Here is a 25,837-nt window from a genome sequence, read left to right as displayed (position 1 = left end):
GACTAAGCCACACAGACAGCACTTGGTGACAGTGGGAGGGAAAAACTCAGTTTTAACTGGAAGAGACCCCAAAAGCAGGCTCAGGGAGAGGAAACCATCTACCTGGTTACAGCTGGCTAGGGGGGCTGAGAAGTATTAGCAGCTCTAATTTGGTTTAAAGATGGTAACCCGTTTTTGACTTATTTTGCTGTTATTTAGTTAAAAAAACAAAACTGGGGCACTAACATGGTTTACCAGTTGAGAGGAGGGAAACTCCCACCAACACATCCATTAAAAGATGATGTAGTCTGGTTAAAGACACTTTGTATTTCATCCAATTAACCCTTTAAAGCCAGAACCATAAAATAATTGCCAGAAAATTATAATTTTATGAAAATGGAGTGATTATTGAACTGTCTGCATATATGAATTTTAAGTTGTGTCATATTTGTTACAACCGGTTCTTTTCTTTTTGCAATTTATTTTTTTCATAGGGAAAATAATCTGCAATAACGCATTAAATATCATACACTTGACTTTAAAGGGTCCAAATCTGAGAGCAGTAAATGGCTGGCTGCTAAACTAAGTTCACATTTAAGGTATCAGCACATCAAGATGTTGCACATATTATGAAGGCTTTGCAAATAAATACATGTCCAACACAGGAATAGAAAACATTTCTTATTCCAAAGACAACTTTTATTTATTTTTTTTAAACAGACTTCTGTTTGTTAAAAGTTAAGAGGCTTTGCAAGCGATCGTTATTACAGGCAGCTTAAAAAGCAACAGAACACCACTCGGAAGGAAACATCTGGACAGATCACAACTGCTCACTTAATTATTTCATACTGTTATGGTGCTAATGAAAGATCTACATCCCTTTTATGCAATACCTGTGGGACAAGCGTTAGACTGCAGAAATGTTTCTTTTGGCTGATTCAACCTGGGCTGTGAATGAAATAGTGGACATCAGTTTGTTTCCCCATCACCCAGTTCTAATTTGTGTGTTCAGTGTGCAACTGACCATTATTAGCAACATAAGAGGGGAAAAGACAGTAACCCCTAACCTTAGACTGATGTTACATAATTGTGTACATTTCCCTTGTGATGCATGGAAATGGTAAGAGGTAGGCTGTTGTCATTTAACCAACCACTACAAGGAGAAAGTAATTAGGTTTTAAAGTTCTACTTGGTAAATGCTCATGTACAGCAAAACCACAAACAAAATAAACGTATGCAGCTTGAATAAACTTTGAAACTTCAGTCTCTTTTGCAACTTGAGTTGTCACTGGATTCAGTTCGGACAGTTGGTGTTTTGAGGCGTTTTCATGTACTCTGACCCTTTTTATGTGGAGAAAAATAAGTGTTTGATGCAAACAAATACAAAAAATAATTAACCACCATTTTCAATACAACAGAAATCCATGCTGCCAGAAATTTGGCTATCTCCATGCCAGGGTGGAGTTGGTTACACAAAGCTTCAACATAAAATTCAAACATTAATCATTTAAGTGTGAACAATGTAATAGTAGAGGTGTTTAGGCCCCTCCCTACTCCCCAAAATATCCTTCATTGTTACAAACTTACAAAATAGTTTATTCCAGTACTAGAATTGCCTTCACATTGTCACCACATGGCTGACACAATTATAAAACTATATATATGGGCCTCATCTTTTAATTATTTTTAAGTTACCCCTCTGTTTTATCTCAACATAAATTTCAAAATTATCCAAAATAAAAATTTTGATTTATGAATTCTGATTTAGGCTCATGCTCATACTGAAGCAACAACAAAAGACAGTCTGTGTTGTAACACCAAGGAGTCCAAGGCCGCTCCGGCGCAGAGGACAAAAGGGCAACAGAAGCTTATGTATGTTTTCAGCAATAAAGCCAGACTCGTATCACATCAAATCAGTTAACAGACTACACTGAGCTAATCTCGAACACCGCCAAACAAAGCACAGAGCATTTCAAGTCTGAAGTAAAGCCAGTGCATTGACACCCAGCAGCCTTACAAAAAAAAAATCAAAAAAAATCACAGGAGCCGCTGAAGGAGCTGAGATACTTAACGTGATTCAACAACTGTATCTTGAACGGTCTTTGCCATTTATTTTTTTCTAAAGGGGAGGGAGTGGTGACACAGTTAAAACAGGGTCTCAACATGCTTTGAAAACTCTACCTGACTGACTTGGGTAGAACAGGAAAGACTGCAGCTGCAGAGTCTGTTTACTACACAGCATGTACAATCAGGATGCAAAACCCCCCAAAACAAGCATGTGCTCTTGCTTTCTCCTTCCATCTGTCAGCAGTGCTTCCTTCAACATGTCCTGCTGAAGCAGGCTGTGTTGTGACCTCATCCCCATGGGGAGATTATGCTCAGCCCAACAAATATATTAGGGTAACATTGCCCCTAATCTATCACTGCTACCGACTTAGGTTAGAGTTTGCAAAAATAAATGTGTCACTAGTAAAGGGCCGAATTCACCCCAGTAGTGTGAGAGGAAAGAGGAAGGTAGAGGGGAGGGTTCGGGAGAGAGTACTCTTGCTCAGCTCAGGCTCCGAATGTTTTCCAGCAGTTCCGGTTTGAGGAGAGTGGGGCTCTTTCCACCTGCAGCTGCAATATCAGCCTGCACAGCTGCATCCCAGGCAAACGTGAGCAGCGCAGCAGGGACCTAAAATATAAGGGAAGTCAGTGCAATACAGATTATTTTTCGTTTAAAAGGGAGAAAATTAGTAGTTGAAATGTAAATGTGACACTTTACCTCAACATCAATATTACCTGACTAAAAACGACCTCAAACATTCACTCTCTGTTCTAAAAATTTGCCACAAACTAAAACCTGAATTAAAACCCCTGCTCTGTGCTGTGGGTTTTAACATTGAAGTTTGTTTTCATTCTCCCAGTGCCCACATTCATCAGAAAGAAATACTAAATACAGTGTTACATGTTAGGGCAACAATGGGACTGACAAAAAAAATTAATCCACAGGCCAGTTTGCCAAGTAGATTCTGATTTCAACCCACCAAGTTGCACTCTGCGAGAGCAATGTCTTCAGATTCTTGTAGTTTTTGACCTCCAGGAGCAATCAGTTCGAAGGGCTGCCAACCGTCCACCAGAGACTCCCGCATGAAGGAAAAAAGCACAGGCATCCGGTCCCAGGCATAAAATGTTCCTGAGAGGGTCACAAATCATGAGCAGTTGTGTCAACAATGCCCACAAAACTACAATGTGTAGGATTTTTCAGAGTAAAATGCTTTTGGTTTACTCAATTGATTTAATCTTGAAGTACATTTTAAATTGTGGCTTCACCTTGTAGCAGGTTCCCATCAGGTAGTCTCACCCTGAGCAGGGTGTAGTTGTATTTCCTCCTCTCCCTCTGTTCCTCTTTCTCCCTCATGGCTTTAGTGCGCAGCATGGCACTCTTCTCTACTAACTCACTCCTGTGAAACACACAAGGGACTCATTCGCTGATAGACAAACACTAGTAAACCAGGGAAACTTTTCTGGCTAGAGGCACATGACACACCCAGAGGCTATAAAAAGAACATCAGCATTAAATAATCCATTATTCTTGGGTGTGCTGTTAATAGTGGAAACCTAGAGTCAAATACTGCCATACAACCCAGGACAACTAAGAGTTAAAAAAGTCCGATCCAAAGAGGACCCACCTCAGAATTTACAAGACCTAAAGGATCTGTTGCTTTACATCATGTTGCAAAGTTATGAGAACTAATGATCCATCGAGGGGTCACTGTCTACTGCACACATCCAGGAGACTGTCACTGTCTCCTCTGAATCTTCTTTACTTGGTTACTCAAACTTGGAAACCATGTGGAACAAATATAACCAAAACCTAGTTTGATCACCAGCATATTTAGGGGCAAACTGTTACTTGTGGTTCTTTTACAGCAGTCTTGTAGGATAAATTCAAACAGGGATGAAGTTTCTCTAACCACACTGTCACAGACAAATTGCAAATCCTATGAGTCAAATATTGATCTTTACTCCATTTCACTGGAACTGCTACCACAGCGAGTGAAATCAAGTAACTGATCTGACTGCACAGACAATTCATTAAAGAAAAGAGAGACAACATTTCTCTACCACCTAACTAGAATTTATAGCTGACTTGAATTAGATCCATTTTTTTGGTTTGAAAGTGAGTCTATACCTCTGCTGTTGCTCCCTTTTGAGCTCCTCCGCCGTCAGGTTGTAGAACTCTGGCGGCAGCTCAAAGCGTTGAGCGTTAGGAGACTGCCTGAAAGCTTGAGGCTGCCTGTCCAGCTGCGCTCTGACCGGCTCGCCTCTCTGAAGACGATCCCTCCTCTCCTTCATCAGCTCCAGCGCATCGGGGCTCTGCTCTGGCAAAACCAGGAACTCCTCTTCCTCCTCTGATCTCCGTGAAAGGTGGGCATGCGTTAAAACGATGTAAAGACTGAATGATGCATAAATGAAAATCACTGGCAGGTGAGCAGACACATACTGCTCATAAATATCACTATTCATTTACCTTGGCCCTCTATGGGAAGCATCACACTTGTAAAGCCCAGAGCCTGCAGGAACTCCCTGCTGCCCTCCACAGACTTTACTTTCTCCTGAAATAACACAAGGAATCTTATAAGACATGCAAAATTATCTTGTTTTCTTATAGAAATCCCATAAAGTTTGCTACAAATAGTTAGTCTTGATCCAGTAGGTGAGGAACGTTACACACCTGGAACACTTTGTTGCTGAGTTTAATTTTCCTGTATTTCTCTTCTGTGGGGTTCTTGCATATATTTTCAACATATCTGGAAACAAAACAATGACAACAAAAAAACTTTGATGTCTAGAACAGATCAAAATCTGTGACAACAGCATAAAACATTTACATATGTAATTAACATCACCATCAGCGTCTTACTTGCTTATGATGTCCACAGCAGCCTTCACTTTCTCTCTGTCTTTGTTAAATGTGTGCATCATCATAACAGACGCCTCGACTGCATCTTCCTCAAACCGCTGCAGGGAAAAATTGCATGTTTATCAAAAGCACCGATTAGATAAGCATTCAGTCTGACTGCACACACGTTATAACTGAACCAACATCCTCAGACATACCATTAAAATGGCCTCTTTAATGTGTATTTCCCTCTCACTCTTGGTTAATGTGGCTCCAGTTAGTGGACAGATGAAATAGACGCCTGATACTGAGAGAAGGGTGGGATCTTTCACTGGCACTTTGGAGCCCTGGGAGGAAAATGTCAATCAGTGTTGTTAGATTCAGTGATGAAATTTTCATCCACACTAACAGGCCACCGCTATTACTCTGAATTTAATACAGCTCACATAACTAGGCGGCTCCTTTTCTGATATTCTGAATTAGGCCTCACAACCACTGACGTATTTTCCAGTAAGGACATGTATAATTCAGGTTTCAACAAGCATATAGGGTTTTTTTTTTTCATATAAAAAAAGAAAGTTCTGGCTTTTCAACTAAAGAAAACCACTAGGATTGTGATAAAAGAATTTTAGTACTGAACAGATTTAAGGTAAATAAGGGAAGATTAAAACAAAAGCCCACTGTCTGGCTGGAGAAGGACACCTACTTTTATGAAACTGACATTGAGATGAACAGCTGTCTGCACCTATGCTGCCCTTTTCAACACTGGACACTGTATGATAGGCTGTGTATAAACAGGAATATTTACTTTAATCAGTCATGAAAACAGCTTATCAGGAGTACTGTCTTCTTCAAAGTGAAAGAAAAAAATGAAATATTTTAAAAAGTTAACCACAGTCGATGTGAACCAAAATTAGCATGAAAATTGTGTCACAATTCTGGTTTATGCAACACTTACCTCTGCTGCAGCTGCCTTTTCTTTTTCAGCAAGTGCAGCTGCCTCGGCCTCAAGTTCTCTTTTTACTGCAAGCACGTGTAGAAAACAACTGTTATAACCAGAATATTTTTTAACAGTTAATAAATAATTTTTTTAACCAAAACTGTTACCTCAAAATAAAAATCTTTGCCGTTTGCTTTATCAGTTTAAAACAGTATCTAATCATATCTACTTCCCATTGACAGGATCAGCATCTTAATATAAACATAAAGATTATATACTTGATGCAAATCTTCCCATGAATACAAAAACAATGATTTTTTTTTTTTAAATAAATACTTTTTTGGTTCAGGGACGAGTTGCTACCTCAAGTGGAGGAATTGAAATATCTGAGGGGGGAGAAAGGTCTGGGCTTCTCTGCTTAGGCTGCAGCCCTCACTAACTGGCCTCAGTTAAACAGCAGAAAATGAATGGGTGGGTGACTTCTATGATTATGTGGTTTTTCAGAGGTAATAAACGTTTTTGGTGGCTGTTTCTTGCATACACTGGATATAGTGTACAGTAGCAGACAAGATATGTTTTTTTTAAACAGATCAACTATAATAATCCGTAGAGTGCTTCACAGTCCAAAACATGTTTTAATACCCACAACTGAATTATCCTAATACCCACAACTGAAACGAGGAGGCTGACGTTCATCTGTGTTTGATAGACACCACCTGGTGTAATAATAGGACTGCATGTCTCACCCTGGGTCCTAATGGCGTCCTGGGAGGTGTGAACCTTCGGCTTCTGATGCTGTTCAATCCTGGCCAAGGCTGCAGCTCCAGCCCTCTGGGCTCCTTCACTGGGGGCATGGCGATCGTGCTTGACACTGGATCTGCCCTGCACCACCTCAGGCTTGGCACTGTAGGGTTATTAGGAGAGAAACAGGACTATAAGAGGAGACGTGTTGTGGCTTCACAGTAGGAAGAAGAAAAGACAGTGCTAAGCTAAGTAGCAACGACAACAGTACAAACACGTCAGAATCACAACAGCTCTGCTTCCTGATGAGAAGCAGGGTTGCTTAGTTCTTTAACTAAACAAGCTTGTGCAGGGATTAGCTGTTAGTCAGGTCACCCTGAAATTATACAGTCGCCCCCCGCCGTGCTCAAGAATATATAACAGTTAGCCGTTTGACAAACACCCGTGAGAAAAACACACACAAATTAGCACTGTTGTGGTTAGCTTCAATACATGGGGAGACGGAAAAGCGGTAGTCATTACTGATCAGCTGTCAGCTATGAGATAAGCCAGTTTAGCCAATGTTAAATAGCTATCTGTGCGGCTAGCTCTGCTTAGCGCTGTAGCAGCTGAGAAAAGAAAAGTTTATTATTTGCCTGGTGTCTTCCGTTAGTTTCTTCCCGGGTCCCGCGGATTTAAATTTGATGTCTTTCTTAAAGTCATCGAAAAACTTCTTCATTTTCTGTAGCTGCACAAAAATCTGACTACCAGGAAAAAACAAACAGATGGGCAGCACCCAGCCTGGTTTTAGCGAGGAAGAGGAGGACCACAACAAAATTGTTTCAAATGAGAACAAACTGCTTCCGCCTCATCACGAGAGACGGTCGCCCCCTCGTGGTTGAACTCAGAACTGAAAGTCCAACCAGATCAGTTGTTCGTGTTTTATAAGACAACTTTATTTTTTATTATTTGACCTTTTTGTTTGTTTGTTTGTTTGTTTGATTACATGTACTTACATGTTTGCTGAAATTACCCGAGTATTGACTGGCTCACACACACACACACACACACACACAAACATATTATGCTATCACATTCTGGAAACACATCACATTAAGTTACTAAAAGCTAATTTTAGCTGTTCCCTAATTCACAAAGTGGTTGGCCCAATGCAATGCAAAAAATGTTTTGTGTCTCTTCCTGAGCTCGAACCAGTGATCTTTTACTTATTAGGTAAAACTGTAAACCAGTTACTACTATGGCAAACATAATGAGCTGTATCAATGTTAGACTAATATCAGTGTGAACAGTAATGAAAGAACAAAAAGAAAAACAAATTAAAAGAGATTAGTAAACGAGTTTAAAACACACAAATAAAAAACAATAATTTGTGTTTTTATTCTTATTCTTACGTTAGCTGGTTCATTGAAGCTGACTGCTCTGTCTCTACCTGTCTGATGATTTACCTTTGATTACATTCATAAAGCTGCTTTAGACTATCAAAGACTGTTAAGAACAAGTACAAATACGAAAAAGTGATGACAAATAGTATAACATAAAGCTTGCATGATTCGGCATGTCGGCAAATACAGATATATCAGAAAAAGAAGTGCATTTTCATCTCTTTATTAAAGTAATCAAAGAAACTGTCAAAATATCTCTTTGGGCTCAGTAGGCGAAGCCATAAAATTTGTATAAATAGAATTTCCAAAAATACAGTTAGTCGTTCATTTTTCCTTCACATTTTCCAAAGCTGTCCAGAGGTGATAAGAGTCTTTGATGGTGTGGTGCAAAAAAAAACAACCTATTAGCTGTTCATGACTTGTTGCAATACAATCTGACAAGAAAATTTCAGACATGTTTCTCAAACATGATTTCAAGACAAAATAAAAGCTGTGATCAGTTTTTGGCAAGGGGACTTGTATATATATCCTTCATTTATCCTGGTAAAAAGGGAAATTGACGTCAAAAATGTATTTTTAAGAAAGATGTGCCCAAGGGGGCAGCACAAATGGCAGAAAATGGTTATCTCAAGATATTTTAAGTGGGCAGAACAGACTGCTGTGATTATCAAATAGGTAGAATCAAGAAAGATTCTTGCAAAACAGGCTATGTCTTTACTTTATATATAACCTTCTCAGAAATCCTATTGACTGCAGTCTATTTAACCATATAAGCAAATATATTACACAGATAGAAAACAGTTTTTGGCACAAAATCAGACACACACACTCCTAGCATAGAGTGATTAAATTTACAGGTGGCACTTGAACGCATCACTGACTTGACTACACATGCACACCTCCTGCCACGTCAAATGTGACGTAGCAGGAGGTGTATTCCGGGAGGGAGGCGAATAGTGACCAGTGCGAGCGAATAGTCATCGATTGGCATTAATGATCTTACACCGGAGAGGAGTCTTTGTGAGAGGTAAGAGTTAAATATTTGATTTACTTCTATCTGCTGTGTGTGCAGCAACCTGAGCGGTTTCCCGCTCCTCAGTCGGGCGGATATTTGCTAACATGTGCCCGGCTGTAGCTTGACTGATGCGCAGACCGCGGCTAACTATCTTATACAGTGACTGAAAATGAGGTTCACTAACTCTATGCGCTTCTTAGCAACAGTCCGTGTTATTACATTGTGCTAACACTGGATTTATCTTTGCTCCGAGTCAACACAGCAGTCCCTGCTACCTCTTTACAGGCTCACCGTCACAGTCATGTTGGAGATGTGAAGTTTAAAAGTTTTATAAACACTTTAACTAAAAGTGATATATGAGTATTGTGTATTACAGCTGTAGATAATTCAGGTTGTGTGGCTGTGGTGTTAGTCGTCAGCATCCCATTGAAAAGCTCACTTACAGAGGAGATTTCTTTGGTGTAAACCCTCTTAGAAAACATCATAATATCGCGTTGTTACACAGCTATTATTGTACTGTTGTAATTATCAATCATAATAAGCAAACATAATGGGTATGAAAGAGTCAGTATTCACACTGTGGTATAAATGAAGCTATCCTCGACCTTATCCTATAGTGTTGTGACGACTTCCTGGTAAAAGTGGGTGTGGATTTAAACAAATAGGATAAACATTCCAGCAGTGCTTGTTTTACCTACACTACAACTAGCACAGGGCTATTAAATACTCTTATCATGTTTCCACCTTCCATCAGAAGATCTTCAGTCACTTTAAGGACATTGGCTATGTCATCAATTATTTTTTTACTCCTAAAATTTGTTTTTATATACACATACAGTTTCTTGGGTGCTCAAAATGAGCTTTTAGTGGTGACTGTACTAAGAAATATGATTGGTCCACATGAAACTATAGGAAAGAGTCTATGTTACCTTATATAACAGATTATTTTCTGTAATTTTTTTTACCCATTTTACTTAAAAAATTATTTAAAGGTGAGTAAATTAAACCACACTGTTAAAAAAAAGCTACAAGTATTTTTTAAAAGGTCCTTGCAGAAGGCCATATCTATATGTGGGATAAACCCTGCAAATGTTTGGATATTGTAGTGTGACCTTTATCTTATCATCTATTTTTTTTTATATTTACATAAAGGCCACCGGCTTATACAAAAACAACACAAGACCTGGGGCATGTTTTGCAGTTCTTTTTAAATAAAATAATCTTTTTTCCCACAGTTAATTAAAAGCACAGGTGATCATGGACCCAAACATCAGCGCACTCAGGCAGAAACTGGCTGACGCCGGCCAGTCTCACCTCCTGCAGTTCTGGAACGAGCTGAGCCCTGAAGAGCAGGCCGAGTTGACCCAAGAACTGGAGGGTATGGACTTTCAGGAGATCAACGGATTCTTCAAGAATGCCATGCAGACATCTAACAGCAGCAAACAAGGGAAGATGGACTGCCGCATGGAGCCCGTGCCCAGGGAGGTGCTGGGAAGTGTGACGAGAGACAGGGAGAGCGTCAAAGACTGGGAGCTGACAGGTGAAGTATATTCTCACCTATTTACTGCTTTTGACCTTTAAACTGTACTTACTCGGTATGCTGAGTGTTTTAAGGAAACATAAAGCATTAGAATTGGGAGTATTTTATTTTAATGAGAATATGTAAGCTATTATCACTTGTTAAACAAGATTCGCCTAGTTACTGCAAGCACGTTTAACACAATGAAATCTTGACAGTGATGACCTGCAGGTAAGAGAGGAAAGCTTAACTGGTATCAGACTGGGAAGCTTAAGTGGATTAAAACATCACATGGGTAACCCAGCTGGATGAATAGTTGTTCTCATGGCAATATTTTTAAGTATCCACATCCAGATGTTAGCTCACAGAAAAACAGCCCATTAGATCAAAACTTTTGCAAAAGCTTATTACAAAGTTCCAGTCATGCTGCGTCAGAAGCTCCATGTTTATCCATTGTGCGTTTCTGTGCAAGGGTTGACATTTGAGTAAGTTGCTGGAATTATTCATTATGTTTTGCGCAATCCCTCATGCTTCATTCTTCCCGGGGCTGTATGACTATCTCGGTGGGCAGCAGAAACATCTGGTGTTGATTTGTACTTGACGTAACTGGAGTTCCCTCTTGACCCTCAATCATGAGCTCATTGTGATCTGTTGGGACAAAATCTGTGTTGCTGGGTGTGGGGCATGTGTCAAAGTTTATGGATTAACCCACTACATAAAACTTGCTTCCTGGCACCAACCAGTAGGAAGAGAGTTTCGTATCGTGTCACGTTGCTGCAGTTTATGTAAGACAAACTGGAACCATTATAAACTATTGGTACATTGAACCATAGTAAAATCTTGAGTGGGGTTGTAAGATTTTAGCTCATATAATGTGTCACGTCCACAAGTACTCCAGAACCAGTCATAAAATGTTGCTAAACTGTTTGGATTAATGTTATCAGAACTGTTTTGTTAAGTTTATTATTATTCATCTACTAACCAGGCAATAAGAGGTCTGCAGAGATTAGATACTGTGCATTGTGTGCCATCATATCAGTGCACAACACTAAATGCATGGCCCTGTTTTAAATAAACTACAGGACACATTTCTGCTACTATTTATGACCGTTGTGCTGTGTTGCCCTTTAGGTCTTCAGTGCATCTCTAAGAATAAAGTGGCAGTCTTACTGCTGGCAGGAGGCCAAGGAACCAGGCTGGGGGTCTCGTACCCCAAAGGCATGTACGACATTGGGCTGCCGTCCCACAAAACCCTCTTTCAGATCCAGGCTGAGCGCATCTTGAAGCTGCAACAGCTGGTTGAGCAGTCGCACAAAACCAAGTGCTGTATCCCCTGGTGAGACACGAGGTTTCCATGACTAAGGCGTTTTAGTCGACTAAATCTACAGCTTGATTTGAGGAAAAATAAACAAGCTCGAGCAACCAAATAGTGCTATCCTATTTGTAAAGTGAATTTCAGCTGTTTGTCCCAATTATGTTAGCATGATGATTAACTGGGTCAAGTCACTGTGTGAATCAAAGGAAACTCAGTCAAGGAAGCTGTGTTGCTGGAAAAGCTTTAAGTCCCTGCAGGGGAGATCCAGCAGTTTATAGTTTTAAAATATGAATGATCGAGATAAAAAAGCAGGAAATAGAGTTGTGCGTGTCAGATTTAACGTAGTTGAAGGATATGTTAGAAACATCTTCATCAAGTTGTTACTTTTTATTGTCTGCTATAAACTTAAGTATTATACTGTTGGTTCAAGCTAACATCACCTTTGCTGTTAGGTTTTTGTAAGAGATGATGGAGATGTTTTCTGCAGCACTGCACGATTGTTAAATTGTTTAAAATGCATAAGTGCTGCGTTCTTTCCGTGTTGCCTTCAGGTACATCATGACGAGCGGCAGGACAATGAAATCCACAAAGGATTTTTTCTCCAAACATAACTATTTTGGTTTGGACAAGAACAGCGTGGTCTTCTTTCAGCAGGGCATGCTGCCGGCCATGGACTACAACTGCAAGATCATCCTGGAGAGCAAAGGAAAGCCCTCCATGGCTCCGGGTACGTCCACACATATACAGAAGTGTATGTATGCTTCATTCACAGTGTTGCTCAGTGTGTGAGAAATGTGTCTGTGTTTGTGTTCTAGACGGTAATGGGGGTCTTTACAGAGCTCTCGGGAACCAGGGTATCCTGGATGACATGGAGAGGAGGGGGATTGAGTCCATCCATGTTTATTGTGTTGATAACATTTTGGTCAAAGTGGCTGACCCTGCCTTTGTTGGTTTCTGTGTGCAGAAGGGAGCGGACTGTGGAGCTAAGGTTGGTAATACCACCTATTTTTTTCCTTTTTTCTTCTTCTTCTTTCAGCTGCCCGCTCTAGGGGTCGCCACAGCAGCTCATCTGCCTCCATCTTTGGTGAATTTCTTATGGTAGCACCTTCCAAAGTTACTGACAAGGGCAGTAATTCCAAACTTTGGGTTCAACAAAGGTGTGGTGTGGTGCTGATGCCATCATTTGGGGAGTGACACTAATATTTTTTCTGTGGGAATGTGTGGACCTGGGTCTAGACTGGACATGAGTAGTACTTATCCCCTTGAAGCTGAGTAAGTCATATTTGATACAAGAGTTTTTTTAGTTTTTGAGACTTCACCCCCCCAAAACCAAAACGACTGACTTCTTTTTGCATTTATGTTAATCAGTACCCAAGTCAGACCACATAAAAAGGCACGACAAAACAAAAGATAAAGAACCGAGGAAGCAGTAAACATATTTTATTCCCCTCCTAAAGTTGCCTGAACACTGATAAGTCACCTCGAAGCACTATAAAAGTAACACTGAATTGAATTCATAAATCTAAAGTTGACCTTTATCAGACCTTATAGTATCAGTGATTGCAAGGAGGCGTGCACACAAAGATTAAAAGTCATTAAATAGGAATGGCACATACAGATGAGTCATGCAAATACTAAAGCATGTATTTGAGTTAGGTAATGTGTATGCCAATAGTCGAGTCATATTTGTAGTATTTTATCCAGTCTGAGCAGTTAGTCTCGTTCTTCTTGAGCAACCATTTATCATGTACATGTATGACAGTTTCATACATGATAAAAAAAAAGTAAATGAAAGAAATCTGCCCACATGACCCTGTGGGCTTAAATTGTAAGAAACAAATGTGTAAAATTACCAAAAAGGTTTTGGTAGCTCATTGTGTAGACTTTTCTTTTTTATGAAACAAAAAGTTTCTGTTAATTCACAGAAACCTCTTTTTTTATACAGTGGACCTGCTGTAAAAAACAGAAACCTATATAGTACAAAGTGAAACAGAGGAAATTTGCTGTCACTTAATCATGTGTTACCCTGTGAGCAGGCACTGAGGAGGTCTTCATCAGCAGGAAAAACTGAAGACTTGTGAAAATATGATCCCAAGTCCAAACTTTATGCCCGTCTTCACAGCTGCCCAGGGGTCTAATTGGAGTCTTAGCCAGGCCGATTCTGGCCCTTGGACCTTATGTTTGAAAACCCTGTTCTAGAAGGTCCGAAGGGTGACAAGTGTGGGATGTCATATATCGAAAGGTGGGGTCAGTTTAAATTGGCAGGTTCCAGATAGCTGCACCTTCCACAACTTACCACTGGGTGGAGTTGTAATCCACTTCTGCGATCTTCTTTTGCACTACACTTAGCTTTCTAGGAAATTTAGGAATGAGCCCAGAATCTTCTTTTGCCTACTATTATGGTCTTAGTTGATAGTGTGATATGAAAATGCCACTTTTCCCACATATTTTGGAGCCTTCTTGTCCTGTGAAGTGTTAGTGATAACCACTGTTCCACTGTGCCACAAGTGTAAGTAATTAATTAGTAATGTGATTTACTATAAAAAGATAATCCCAAAGAAGCTTAATGTTGCAGAACTAAAGACATAAAGGAGTTCTGATTTATAAAATAATATTTTCACGTATAGACTCGCAAAAGAATTTGAGCAGAATCTAGTTTGTGGTGATGTGAAAATTCAGTACTCACTGGCCAAGATCTGTTGCTGAGGAGGCTATGTTCGAGATAAAAAGTTTTACATTTATTCTTCACCATTATTCATTCTGTGAAGATCCTGCTGACCTTGGTGCAGAGATAGTTAGAGGGACATTTTTCTAAAATAACACCTACTGACGAGCTAAGCGATAAGAGTCCAGTACACCAGAAAGAGTGTAACCATCAGGAGACCTCTGTTTTTAGCTTTAACAGTAAAATATGACTGATATATGTGTGACTAAGCTTTGCTGGCAGATCTTACTAATTAATTTCTAAACAAACCACATACTACTTCAAATACATCAAAGTTTGAAGTCAAGATTTCACTTTTTTAACTGTTTTTGCACAAATTACGTGCTTCAGTGTGTGTTGGATAGCTGAAAAGTGCCTGAAGGATCCTGCTACTTTTTGATTTCCTCTAAGAAGTAGAAACACTATGTATATTTTCCAGCTAACATAGAGCAGAGTGAACTAATTATTGTAATAAGATCACCCAGACCCTGCTTCTGTTTGAAATTATGAGATGTGGGGTGGAGCAGCGATGGAAGAATCAGATCAGAGCGGGGTACCACCCTCTCATCGTAAATTACTAAGCTCCGCTAACAGTTCATGTGGCTTCACCAACCCCCCCTGCCAAACCCCTACCAGTTTACCATCCCCCCCTCAGGACCCTGTCATTAGTAACCGACAGATAGGAAGGGGGGAAGGATTTTTCATTCAGTGCAGACTCGTAACTTACTGGTTGTAAAATGGAGTGCACCAATTGCTTCATAGCACTTTTATTTACTATTTTATTTCAGTTTTAGACTATTTCTGACTGTAAATAATTTATAGATAATTTGACTCATAAAGAGACAACAGTGAAAATATTTTGTAGTTTTTATATGGAAAACTAAATTTAGCACAATTAAAGTGTACCGATCTGGGGATTTTATTGTATAAATAGTTAAAGTAGAGAGTTATTAGCATTTTACAGTTGCTTATTTTTATTCTTTGACTTAACTAGAGTAGCTTTGCATGATTCATGTTAAAATAATCCTTTTTTAAATATCATAACTTTTTTTGATACAGTTGATCGGTTCATCCTCTGTCTGAAACAAGCTTTTTTAGTTCCCTTCCTGCTCGCTTTAAACCAAAAATGTATGATTGGCTGTCTCTTGTGGACAAAATATTTGAACAGAACAATTGTGTGTGTCTGAGGTGACCATATTATGTTTGGGATATCTGCTTTTATCAATATCAAACAAAACCAAGAGTAGAAAAAATTGACTGAAGCTGAGCATTCAGAGCAGTCTGAAGCCTGAGCTTTGGAGTTACAGCAATTACTTGGACATGTGCTGAACTTTTGATTTGAATCTTTGCTTATTTTTGATGTGAGCATCCAGCAGTAACAGTTACATATGTGACAGTAAAAAGGAAAAGCACAGTCCACTTTAAGTTGACTTTGTAGTAATCTGAGGTTTTTAGTAAGGTCATTTTGTGACATTGTTTCCCAGGTGGTGGAGAAAACAAACCCGACAGAAGCAGTAGGCGTTGTCTGCAAGGTGGATGGTCATTACCAGGTGGTGGAGTACAGCGAGATCAGCCTGGCAACTGCTGAGAAGCGGAGCGCCGATGGTCGTCTGATGTTCAACGCAGCAAACGTGGCCAATCATTTCTTCAGCTTCTCCTTCCTCAGAGACATAGTGCAGTAAGGCAAAGCTATAAACACAGTTATCATTACGTTTCAGATTCTTTCAGCTTTACATCATCGTAATGAGACATTTTTTCCCCGTTTTCACATTAGGAAATACGAGCCCCAGCTGCAGCACCACGTGGCCCAGAAGAAGATCCCATATGTGGATGCTCAGGGTCAACTAATCAAACCAGAGAAACCAAACGGCATCAAAATGGAAAAGTTTGTCTTTGACATTTTCCAGTTTGCCAAGTGAGTGACGGTGCATTTTTTTCATATATGGCATAGAAAATATGAATGTGCGTGTGCATGCCAGTACCAGTTAGCTAAATCTTGCCTTATACTAACCCCACCTCCTTTTGAGAGGTGACCAGTTTGCATATATTTGGGGCCCTGGTTCTACTGGTCCTTGATTTTTTTCTTCCGTGCAAGGACTGTCTTTTTTTTTCCAGCCCTAATTTCTGCCCTCCAGTCGTGCCATTTCTGCAAGGTCTGGTCCAGCAGACTAAGCTTGCCAAATTCTCCACAGGGGGATGGAAGTTTATGAGCGGTTCCACATCCTTTAGTGTTACATGACATCAGCTCTGAGTCACGTCACTACTAATAGAACTTTATATTTAATGAAAGTATTCCTGTAACAGTTAACTGATGGAAAATCAAGGACACCATATCAAGCTTACTTCAAAGTTTTTGAAGATGTATTTTTAAAGTAAAGAAAAATCTATTTTTGATGCTGCTGAGGACATGGATTTGACTCAAGTCTTCAGTTTTTAATGTGGCCTGCTCTGTTGTCTTATGACCTGTCTTAGAGCCATTTGGTCCATAAAAATAAACAAAACTTAGCTGATTTCAGTCCTCTGCAGAAGCATTTTTATGTGTTCCTCTGGACTATCTTTAGTGTGGCTACTATTTTTAAATCGCTCCATGGAAGTCACGCACAATCTGAAAGCACAGTGAAACCACTCCAAGCATAGAAAGAAAAATGACATTTTTGTTTTTATATGTTGCGGTTTAATTTCCTGTTGAGTAACTAATTAACCTGCTAATTTTTCAATCCCTGGCAGCTGCTCGGTTGTGATGCAAGTCTTCGGTTTGCCTGTGTGCTGATGGGATGCTCTGTGTTTGTAACAGGACGTTTGTTGTGTATGAGGTGCTCCGAGAGGACGAGTTCTCCCCGCTGAAGAACGCAGACACTCAGGACGGAAAGGACACACCCACCACAGCCCGACACGCCCTGATGTCCCTCCACCACCGCTGGGTGCTCAACGCTGGGGGACATTTCATTGACGAGAACGGCAGACGTGTGCCCGCCATACCCAGGTGACCACAGCATGTCATGTCACTTTACAAAAAACATACATAATAATGAGATCTTTGTGGTTATTCCCATCTCCTCGACACTTTCCACACGGTGGACAAACTGTATGCACTGACCTTTTTGTTTGTGTACAGACTGTATGCGCTGGACTTTTTGTTTGTTTTGTAGACATCGTATTCTTTTAGCTTCACACTCTCACTCCCCCTTCTCTCATGCTTGGTCTTGCTCCTGTGTGTCCCGTGCAATGTTTCCAGAGACGGAGCAGCAGGCAGTGTCACAGATGATGGCAAGAGAAAGTAATTATCCCTCTGCAGTACTGAGTGCATGGTGATGGGGTTTTGGCTTTCTTACCCTCTCGCTCAGACGTGTTAACACCGTGTAATATTACTTCTGATCCTTGACATCCCTTTCCTTCATTTCCACTGAGAGGAAAAGAGTCTGTAGAGGCCCTGCCAGTCGGCGGCCTTCTTTCAGTCTTTTTACGGTCAGTCGGGATGCAGGAAATGACATCGAGGATCAGTGAAATCACCTGAAAACATGGTCTTCTTCCGCACCTTGGTTAAATGATCTACTATCATGTCAACCTGTGATATATTGCATGCTGGGTAAAGGGAGACAGTTACTACACTGCAGATGAGCACACACCTGTTGGTTTCTGTACCAAATAGTTATGTGGTCAGCTTCATCGCTTGCTATTTTGCCTTTAAGTTTAAATCCTCCTGCTTGTTTTTCCAGACAGAATTAAATGAGCATGTGCTTCACAAACTCTTTCGGCACCACGAATGTTTCCAACACTCTTAAAGGGCGTGCTTCTTTCTCAGTCATTCAGCTTTTCCATCAGGCAGCTGCTCAGCAAAACACCTGAAACACCTGATGTCTGATTAGTGATTTTTTCTCTCTGTAATCATCATCTAGAAATTAACACGTTGAGTGACGGCAGTCTCGCACAACGTTCCTTTCATTCGTCTGTTTTCTTCTAGCGGACTTCTATCACAAGTCAAAGGACTAATCACTTGTTGCGATGAAGCGCTGATTCTCTTTGTCCTCTAATCACAAGCCGCAGTAGAAGAACAGCTGTGTCAAGGAGTCCTAGCAGCTGTCTTTTCAGCTACAATTGCTTCTCTTCTTCCACGAGACCGTCACTCATTCGCTTTCTGTTTTTCTCCTGTGATCCTCTCTGAATTTGTCTTTCCACCGCAGCCTGAAGGATGGAACGGACCTGCCGATCAAATGCGAGATCTCCCCACTGGTGTCGTACGGGGGAGAGGTAAGAACACGTTGTACTAAATAAAACTCCAGATGTTATTCTTATCCATGAATACTCAGTAAAATACTAACATTGTCCTGATGGTGTCTGTACTTCAAGGGTCTTGAGGAGCTGGTGAAGGGAAAAGAGTTTCAACCAACTCTGACGATCGATAAGGAGGGAGTCCACCAGCTGGTGAAGAATGGGGTGTAATGACTGAACGGGAGAATGCGGGGAAGGAAACGGCCCAACTTCCCTTTATCTCTCATTGTATGGGAAGAGAAACTGTGATGTCATCGCTGTGCAATAACAAATATCACACACATTTTTTCTTGAAAGAGGCTGTCCTGTCCAAAATGAATGAATGAACAACATGAAGTTTACTTTTTAGCACCAGGCTTTCCTTTGCTTTGTAACTCGTTTTGCTTTTCTTCTTCTTCTTCTTCTTTTTTTTCCTTGAAGACTTGAACACAGCAAGAATTGAAGTATGAAAATTCTGTCATACTGACAGGTTGAAGCTGTCTGCAGATGCATCTATTTATTTTGCTTATGAGACTTATTTTTATATGTACTGATAGATTATCTATTGGTGGAAATGGCCATCTACTTGTTTTACCTGGTGATTTTTTTATGCAACAGCTGATTCAGACGAAATGATCACACAGATGTTTCCTACAATCAGATACGGTACATGGTCAGGATGTGGGGGGTATTTATAATAATTGCTTCTTCTCTGCTTGTAATCAGTGAAGACTGGATGTTATTCAGCTTTAAGAGACGCTATGGCTCATCTTTATTAAATACATTTTCCTACTTGGAAAGCAATGTCTTTGTGTCTGTTTAATTATTCAAATGGTGTTAACGTGTCTTTTTTTTGTCATATGTTTGCTCGCCGGTGTCTGCGAGGTGTGTTTTTTGCATTATAGCTCTTTGGTGTTGTGAATCACCATTTCCAGCAGATGGTTTATGTTCAAGATGGCTCCGAGGACGCAACGCTGCTGCAGCTATTCAGGGCATTTTTCTTTGTGGCTCCTTTCTGACTCACTTTCTTTCTCTCCCGCTCCATAACGGCGCTGTTAAGACTAAAGAAGGTCTCTTATAACGTCTATGGAAAGACAGCCTGACCTGTAGCTAAGCTGAAAAACTCTTTAATGGCATTTTAATCAGTACATTAATTCTTTAACATATTTCATACACTTTACCTGTTCTACTGAGAGTCCATATTCAGCAGATAACAGATATGTGACGTTGTTACTGGGCACAACATGCTCATGATGCTAGTATTTACAAGTCTTCAAAGTTTGCTCAAAAAAATCACATTTTAACTATGAATATTAGTATTCACAGTCAAACTTAGTAGTTTTAAAAAATCATGAATGAACCATTAATGGCTATTAAAATGAAACAAAAATAAATAATACTTAAAAAATTATTTATTTAATATTTATATTTAAAACGGATAAAAAGATGCAAGGCAGAGCTGGAGGTGAGGAGCCGAAGATTTGTTCCTTTTTCCGACACATCTGAATTAAATGAATGGCTTGTTACAAAGCCTTTGCCAAACTTCATGGCATGCTGAAGAGGTAACCCAACCATCTGATTCAGCTGTGTTGGAGTAGGGATGCATCTAAAAGCTGCTGGACAGCAGCTCTCAAGGACTGGAGTTGGACACCCCTGATGTAAAGCTTTCATTAGGAGTGACCAGGATGGACAAGATTAGAAGTAGAGGGACAGCTCAGGTTGAGCGGTTTGGAGGCAAGACTGAGATGGTTTGGACATGTGCAGAGGACGGATAGTGGATATACTGAACAAAGGATGTTGAAGTTGGAGCTGCCTGGCAAATGGAAGACAGAGTGTGTTCATGATGTAATGAAGGAGGAGATGCAGAGTGTTGGTGTGGCAGGAGAGTGTTAGTGATAGTGTGAAATGGGGGCAGATGATCTCCTGTGGGGACCCCTAAAGGAAGTAGCTGAAAGAAGAAAAAGAAGTGACTTAAACAGAACGTTTTAGGGTTAACTTGTCGAAGGCCTATTTGCTGGCATATCAGACTGTAAAAGTCATGAGCCAAAGACCAAAGCCTCCTTTATCCTCTAATAACTGACTCCAATACTTACAATAATTTACAAAAGAATTTAATGTTCTCTTCCTAATGACTTAAAATAAGAGACTGAGTACATAAACTCATGAGTGAGGTGTTTAATGAGGGCTGTTTTCCAATGCACCATCTGATATCCCCATGTTGGTGTTGTTCCTGGATCATCAAAGCTAATGTTTGTCCAGGTTTAACACTGCAACGATATCCTAGCTATAGCCCCGTAACCCTAATCAAGATCACATGTTAGCCCTCAACCCAAACCCCTCCTTTTCTTGGATGTTTTCCTGAGTGGACTTGGGCAACGTTTTTTTTTCCACATCGCAAAACTATGACACCATAACACTGTGATTGGTCACTTGTGATACTGAACCTAGGTCAAAATGAATTATGATGATTCAGAAACAACACTAACACAGGGATATCAGATACACCTTTACACAACTGGAAATCTCTTTGTAACTACAGTCGTTGCCCCAGCAGGCCATCGGAAAGAACTGGAAAGCTTTAAGAGACTTGACAAATGCCTAAACAGAATATTAAACTGGGGAATACAGAGTAGGACAGTGGGAGCTGTGGTAAAACACTTGCAAAAACAGCAGAAAAAACATCTCCAAGCAAGTAAAAAGTAAAATCCTAGGGTTCCAATAAATTTCCACTGGCCATTGGTGTCACTTCGCTGCAGGTCAATATGGCTTCCTCATCAGCAAAGCAAGCAGCTTTGCATGTAACTAAGTAAGAAAAGCTCTTAGTCACCATGTCTAACAGATGAAAACTTCATTGTTTTTATAGAGATCAGGTCATAGAGTTCAGACCACATCAGCAGCAAAACACACAGAGTACAACGTAATAAGAAGAAGACCTCTCTCTGACACCTGACTCACACTTTTCATGGATCTGGTTTGACTATTGAGGTTGTGACAAACTGCTGTGTTAGTGCCACTGAGTTCAATAAAAGAGTCGCTTCTTTTGCAGTTTTTAAACCTAAATAAGCTTGTTTTTAAGGTTAGTGATGAAACAATAAGTTATATGAATTTGACATAAAGCAAGTGACAGCGACACCACTGCAAATACTCCCTTCAGTTATGGCTGCTTCTATGCTTCGTCCTGTAGCTGTCAAAAGAAAGGTTCCTTTCAGGAGGAAGAAAGCTTTTTGATTGAGCTTTGGATTTTTTGTGTGTGTCTTTAATTGAAACCTTATGTGTGGCATGTGGAATTCTGGGACGTTGGCAAACTCCCAGGAATCCACAGAATGTGATTTTTTTCCTGCCTCCCTCCCTCCCTCTCTCGCTCTCTCTCTCTCTTACTCTGTTTCTCTTCTCTCCCTCTTTCCAGGGGTGTCTTACATCAGCCCAGTGAGTCCTGGTGAAGGCAACTGACGGACAGAGAGTGAGCGAGCAACAGAGAGCAAGGTTTGGAGGGTTACATCCAGCCGCCTGCGTCTCACTGGAATAATCTAAAACCATCAGTGAACAAATGGTTTGAAATGAAAATAAAACCCTCTTAGAAGTAAGTCACTCATTTCTTTTACTTTAAAAAAACAACAACTTTTTATTCTCTATGTTAGGACTGTTAAGACTGATCAGCTTTCTTGGCTCTCTCCTTGAATTATTTCCTCTTGGGAGGCCCGTTTGCACACGCGATCCAGACTTCTGTGTACTTTTGTGACTGAAGCAGCTTCTGTTTGCATGGCAGACGAGAAGAGTGGACAGCAGAACAGAGCGATGCGGTGCCGCATTCAGACTCCTGTCTGCTCTGCAGTGGATGCAGCTGTTTTCAACAGAAGTTATTACTTACCGTTTGGCTTTGCTGCGGTTGACTTCAAATGTGATTGAGGCCAATTCCTTCTTTTCACTCCTAAAAATCTTTTTGTTTCTAATGGAAATTAAAATTGAAGGAAAGAATATAATGCAAACTTCTCTTTGCAGGCTAAGATCTTCCGATGTGGAGTATTTTTTATTCTCTATGTGCTTACTGTAACTTTAAAACAACACACATGTCTACTGTTGACTGGCTTAAATATAATTTTGGAGTTTGTTGCGGTATTGACTTCATCATACAAACCCCTCTCTTCTGTGCAGAATGACTGTGCGTATTATTTTTACGGGCATAGCTAATGAAAAAATGATGTGACTTCTTTTCTGCTGCCGTGCATCAAGCTCACACATATTTTGTGTGTTTTTTTGTGGCCTGGAAGTTTTGGAAAACTAAAACAACTGACTCATTTCATGCTGCTTAGATCCTCTCTGTGGTCACCTGGTGAAATGTTGAAATTTGAAGTTGCAGCTTTCTAAAAAAAAAACGCCTTTGTGTCACTGAGGTGATGTGTGTACTTCGGTGTAGGTGTTACGTAGGTGGTATGTAGGTATCATCCTGCGGTATGTGGGTAATAGATGTTCACACAGAGGTCGCTTTTGTGCTTTGCCGAAGAGCGCAGGATATGGACTATGAGCTCAGAGCTTTGACATTTGAACCACGGTGCCCAGCTGAGGTGAACAGTCATGAGAGGTGGCTCTGATCAATGGAATAATTGTTAGAGGAAGTTCACGCTGACACTCAGGTATGCGTATGTAGTCTGGGTCTAATATGGGGATGGATTTCTTTTCTGGACAAGCACTTTCATTCCAGTAATGCAAAAACCTGATGCTGACCCCAGTGGCTTCATAATATCTGAAGTGATTTGACAAAAAAATGCACTATTTTATTAGAGCTGATTGCTGAGACACTGTTGATGGCACAAGGCTGTGACTTCTGTGCAGGACTGTAATTGCAAATGCTATCTCTGCTATTAGATCAGACACTTTCTCTGTGAGGACCAAATAAGTAATAGAGTAGGAACAGACAAAAGAAAGCAATAAGTCAGATTTCATAACATCACCGCAAATTAAGTCCAGGAATGTACTGATTACAACAAACTGTGGATTTATTGCAGTGTAAGACTATATGGGTGTGGCTTTTTCCTTTAAGCTCTCTTTGTTGTGTCCCTGCTTGGTGTGTTATTGTGTTAATAGGAAACCATCTTTATCATAATAATTGAGTTCTTTGCCAAAGCAGAATTAAAAGAAGTTATTTCCTATTACATTGAAATATATGAAACACTTGTGGTTGATGCAAGAGGGGAGTGGACCCATATATTTTACTTGCTCAGACTGTTGGTTTAAGCACATGCCATCACTCTGTTCTCCATATATGTCAGTATCTGATGAGCAGCTGTGTGCAGATGCATATAGGTGCACACCCAGATAGAGAGAATAAAAGAAGCAACAGGAGGAATTATGCATTTCTCCTGCACGCCCTTTCAATTAGCAACCCTTCTGTCTCGAGCTTTGACGCTGACTGACATCCTCTCATACAGACCCAAATCACACACCACAGCAAAGGTTGTAATTTCAACCCTACTTTCAAAACACTGCACTAGAGGCACCCGGTGCTTACTTAGCTTAGCAGTAACCCGACACTGACCTTGTTTGATTGGAAGTGTTTTCAAATCAATGCCTCTGGCAGGAGAAAACCAGCTGTGCGCTCGTTAGCTGAGGTGCATGCTGTAATTTGGCATAAATAGATCAATTTCAGGGAACGTCATGGCTAAAATACTGCGCTGTTGACTTTGTAATCCCACATGTGCTTGAACTTCGACCCTGCCCAAACCACCACCCATATCATCACCTTTCTTTTGAGGGGCATTACGCAACGTGTAACCCAGAGAAGTCTACCTTTGTCCTTCTTATTTCTGAGTATGTCTAATTGGTGTTTCTCTGAAAACTATATGTTGATTTGTCTTCAGTCATGAAAAACATATATTTAATTTCCGTTGTAGAATAATTATTAAGCTCGCTGCTTTTGTCCAGAGAGAGCTTATTCTCGGTGTGTATCATGAAAGCTAGGTAATTATAAAGGAGCCAAGCTAGAGGTGCTCATTAACACAAAGCAGTCAGAAATCCTCCTCTCTCTGTTTGCACGTGTCCTCAGCTGTCCTCCTTCTCCTGTTTACATGTGGAAGTCTTTTCTTGTTTGTTTGTTTGTCTGATGCTCATCATCCATCTCTTCACCTCAGTTCTCTCATGCCTTCCCTAATTACAGAGTGTCAGGGACACTCTGAGGCAATATCTCAACATGAGAAAAACCTCATGACTTGCTGCAGCCTGCTGCTGCTGGGTACAAATGACAGTCTTGGCTTTGAATGAGTTGTCACTGCTGAGTTGTCACTGCATGGACAACGCTGGCCTTTTTTTCTGGAACCACTGCTATCTGCTCTGCTGTGTCGACTTGTTTTTATTTGATCCTGTTACAAAAAATACAAAAGAATTTATTGAAATCATTCTGTTTTAATTAGTGACCTTTTGGACAAGAATGCGCTTTCAGTTTGAAAGTGGGTGGCAGTGAATGTATTTTTTTTTATATATTATTCACTTCAGTGGCAGTCACTGATATTTGTGAGTCAGTGTGCTGTTTAAATTTAAGACAGCCCCAACTGCCACAGTCAAATGGCTTCAATGCACAAGTGCTCTTGAGCTGGGCGCCGTGTGGCGGATAGAGCTCTGCTTTAACGGGGGAGATGGAAATTGGCGTGAGATGCTGTTTTTCCAATCTGACAGTGTAGCTGTAAAGTTCAGGGCCTGCATATTCAATCAAACTGGATCTCCACTCATAGATTTTGGGCTACTCTCCTTACATAACAAACACAACCTGTAGCTGCACAATATTCACAATGAACAGTTTGTGCCTTTGTCGAAATATTTTGGTGGATTTTGCAGGTAAAACTCTGTGCCCGGTCAGCCTGAGGGTGCTAAAAATGACGCTTCAGTCTCTCCTGCAGGTTCTCACATTCTTTCTCCATTTTTACAGCCTTTTTTTTACAAGCACCTGTACACTGGCTTGAACAGTTCGTGTCCTCAGGCAAGTTTCAGTCCCCAGTGGCACCATCGCTGGCGTACTCCAACAGGTGTGCTCCTGGCTGAATGCGTTGTACACAGTTATGCTGTAAAAGAAAAACCCCTTTGCTTTATTACATAGTGTATTGGTGGGACAACCGCCTTAC

General features: G+C 40.4%; 3 protein-coding genes across 6 annotated transcripts in view; 2 read left to right on the top strand and 1 right to left on the bottom strand.

Annotated features, from left to right (window-relative positions):
- Positions 1-660: 660 nt before the first annotated feature.
- ubxn6 (UBX domain protein 6) lies at positions 661-7,410 on the bottom strand. Its single transcript, XM_005733965.1, has 11 exons — positions 7,181-7,410; positions 6,551-6,708; positions 5,823-5,887; positions 5,083-5,211; positions 4,886-4,983; positions 4,697-4,772; positions 4,493-4,577; positions 4,154-4,373; positions 3,292-3,422; positions 3,006-3,154; positions 661-2,653 (listed from the first exon to the last, which is right to left on the bottom strand). Exons 1-11 carry the CDS (start codon positions 7,261-7,263, stop codon positions 2,528-2,530), a joined length of 1,320 nt encoding a protein of 439 aa, XP_005734022.1. The 5' UTR covers positions 7,264-7,410; the 3' UTR covers positions 661-2,527.
- A 1,447-nt stretch (positions 7,411-8,857) lies between these two features.
- On the top strand, positions 8,858-19,033 carry uap1 (UDP-N-acetylglucosamine pyrophosphorylase 1). 2 transcript variants are annotated; one of them, XM_005733963.1, is made up of 11 exons: positions 8,858-8,954; positions 10,178-10,482; positions 11,593-11,797; positions 12,328-12,503; positions 12,592-12,764; positions 15,965-16,158; positions 16,255-16,395; positions 17,275-17,463; positions 17,716-17,757; positions 18,662-18,728; positions 18,828-19,033. In XM_005733963.1, the coding sequence occupies exons 2-11, from the start codon at positions 10,200-10,202 to the stop codon at positions 18,918-18,920; spliced, it is 1,563 nt and encodes a 520-aa protein (XP_005734020.1). In that variant the 5' UTR covers positions 8,858-8,954; positions 10,178-10,199; the 3' UTR covers positions 18,921-19,033. The 2 variants fall into 2 exon arrangements, with proteins under 2 accessions (XP_005734020.1, XP_005734021.1); XM_005733964.1 differs by lacking the exon at positions 17,716-17,757.
- Positions 19,034-22,175: 3,142 nt separating this feature from the next.
- The window catches only part of ddr2a (discoidin domain receptor tyrosine kinase 2a), a 31,664-nt gene continuing 28,002 nt past the window's right edge, over positions 22,176-25,837 (top strand). For all 3 annotated transcript variants that reach the window (XM_013911106.1, XM_013911104.1, XM_013911105.1), the window contains exon 1: positions 22,176-22,308. The gene's annotated coding sequence lies outside the window, so the exon portion shown is untranslated. The remainder of the gene's footprint in view (positions 22,309-25,837) is intronic.

The sequence above is a fragment of the Pundamilia nyererei genome, unplaced genomic scaffold (assembly GCF_000239375.1).
Source record: "Pundamilia nyererei isolate P.nyererei 1_Seehausen unplaced genomic scaffold, PunNye1.0 scaffold00056, whole genome shotgun sequence".
NCBI classification, from domain to species: domain Eukaryota; kingdom Metazoa; phylum Chordata; class Actinopteri; order Cichliformes; family Cichlidae; genus Pundamilia; species Pundamilia nyererei.
This window is presented reverse-complemented; position numbering and strand designations above follow the sequence as displayed.

Excerpts from the sequence above, each read along its gene's own strand:
- ubxn6 (XM_005733965.1), bottom strand. The coding sequence starts at position 7,263 with ATGAAGAAGTTTTTCGATGACTTTAAGAAAGACATCAAATTTAAATCC. Across the intron at positions 4,984-5,082 it reads TTAAAGAGGCCATTTTAATG|CGGTTTGAGGAAGATGCAGT; the intron begins GTATGTCTGAGG and ends TTTTCCCTGCAG. Across the intron at positions 3,155-3,291 it reads TGATGGGAACCTGCTACAAG|GAACATTTTATGCCTGGGAC; the intron begins GTGAAGCCACAA and ends TGACCCTCTCAG.
- uap1 (XM_005733963.1), top strand. The coding sequence starts at position 10,200 with ATGGACCCAAACATCAGCGCACTCAGGCAGAAACTGGCTGACGCCGGC. Across the intron at positions 10,483-11,592 it reads CAAAGACTGGGAGCTGACAG|GTCTTCAGTGCATCTCTAAG; the intron begins GTGAAGTATATT and ends GTTGCCCTTTAG. Across the intron at positions 16,159-16,254 it reads TTCCTCAGAGACATAGTGCA|GAAATACGAGCCCCAGCTGC; the intron begins GTAAGGCAAAGC and ends TTTTCACATTAG.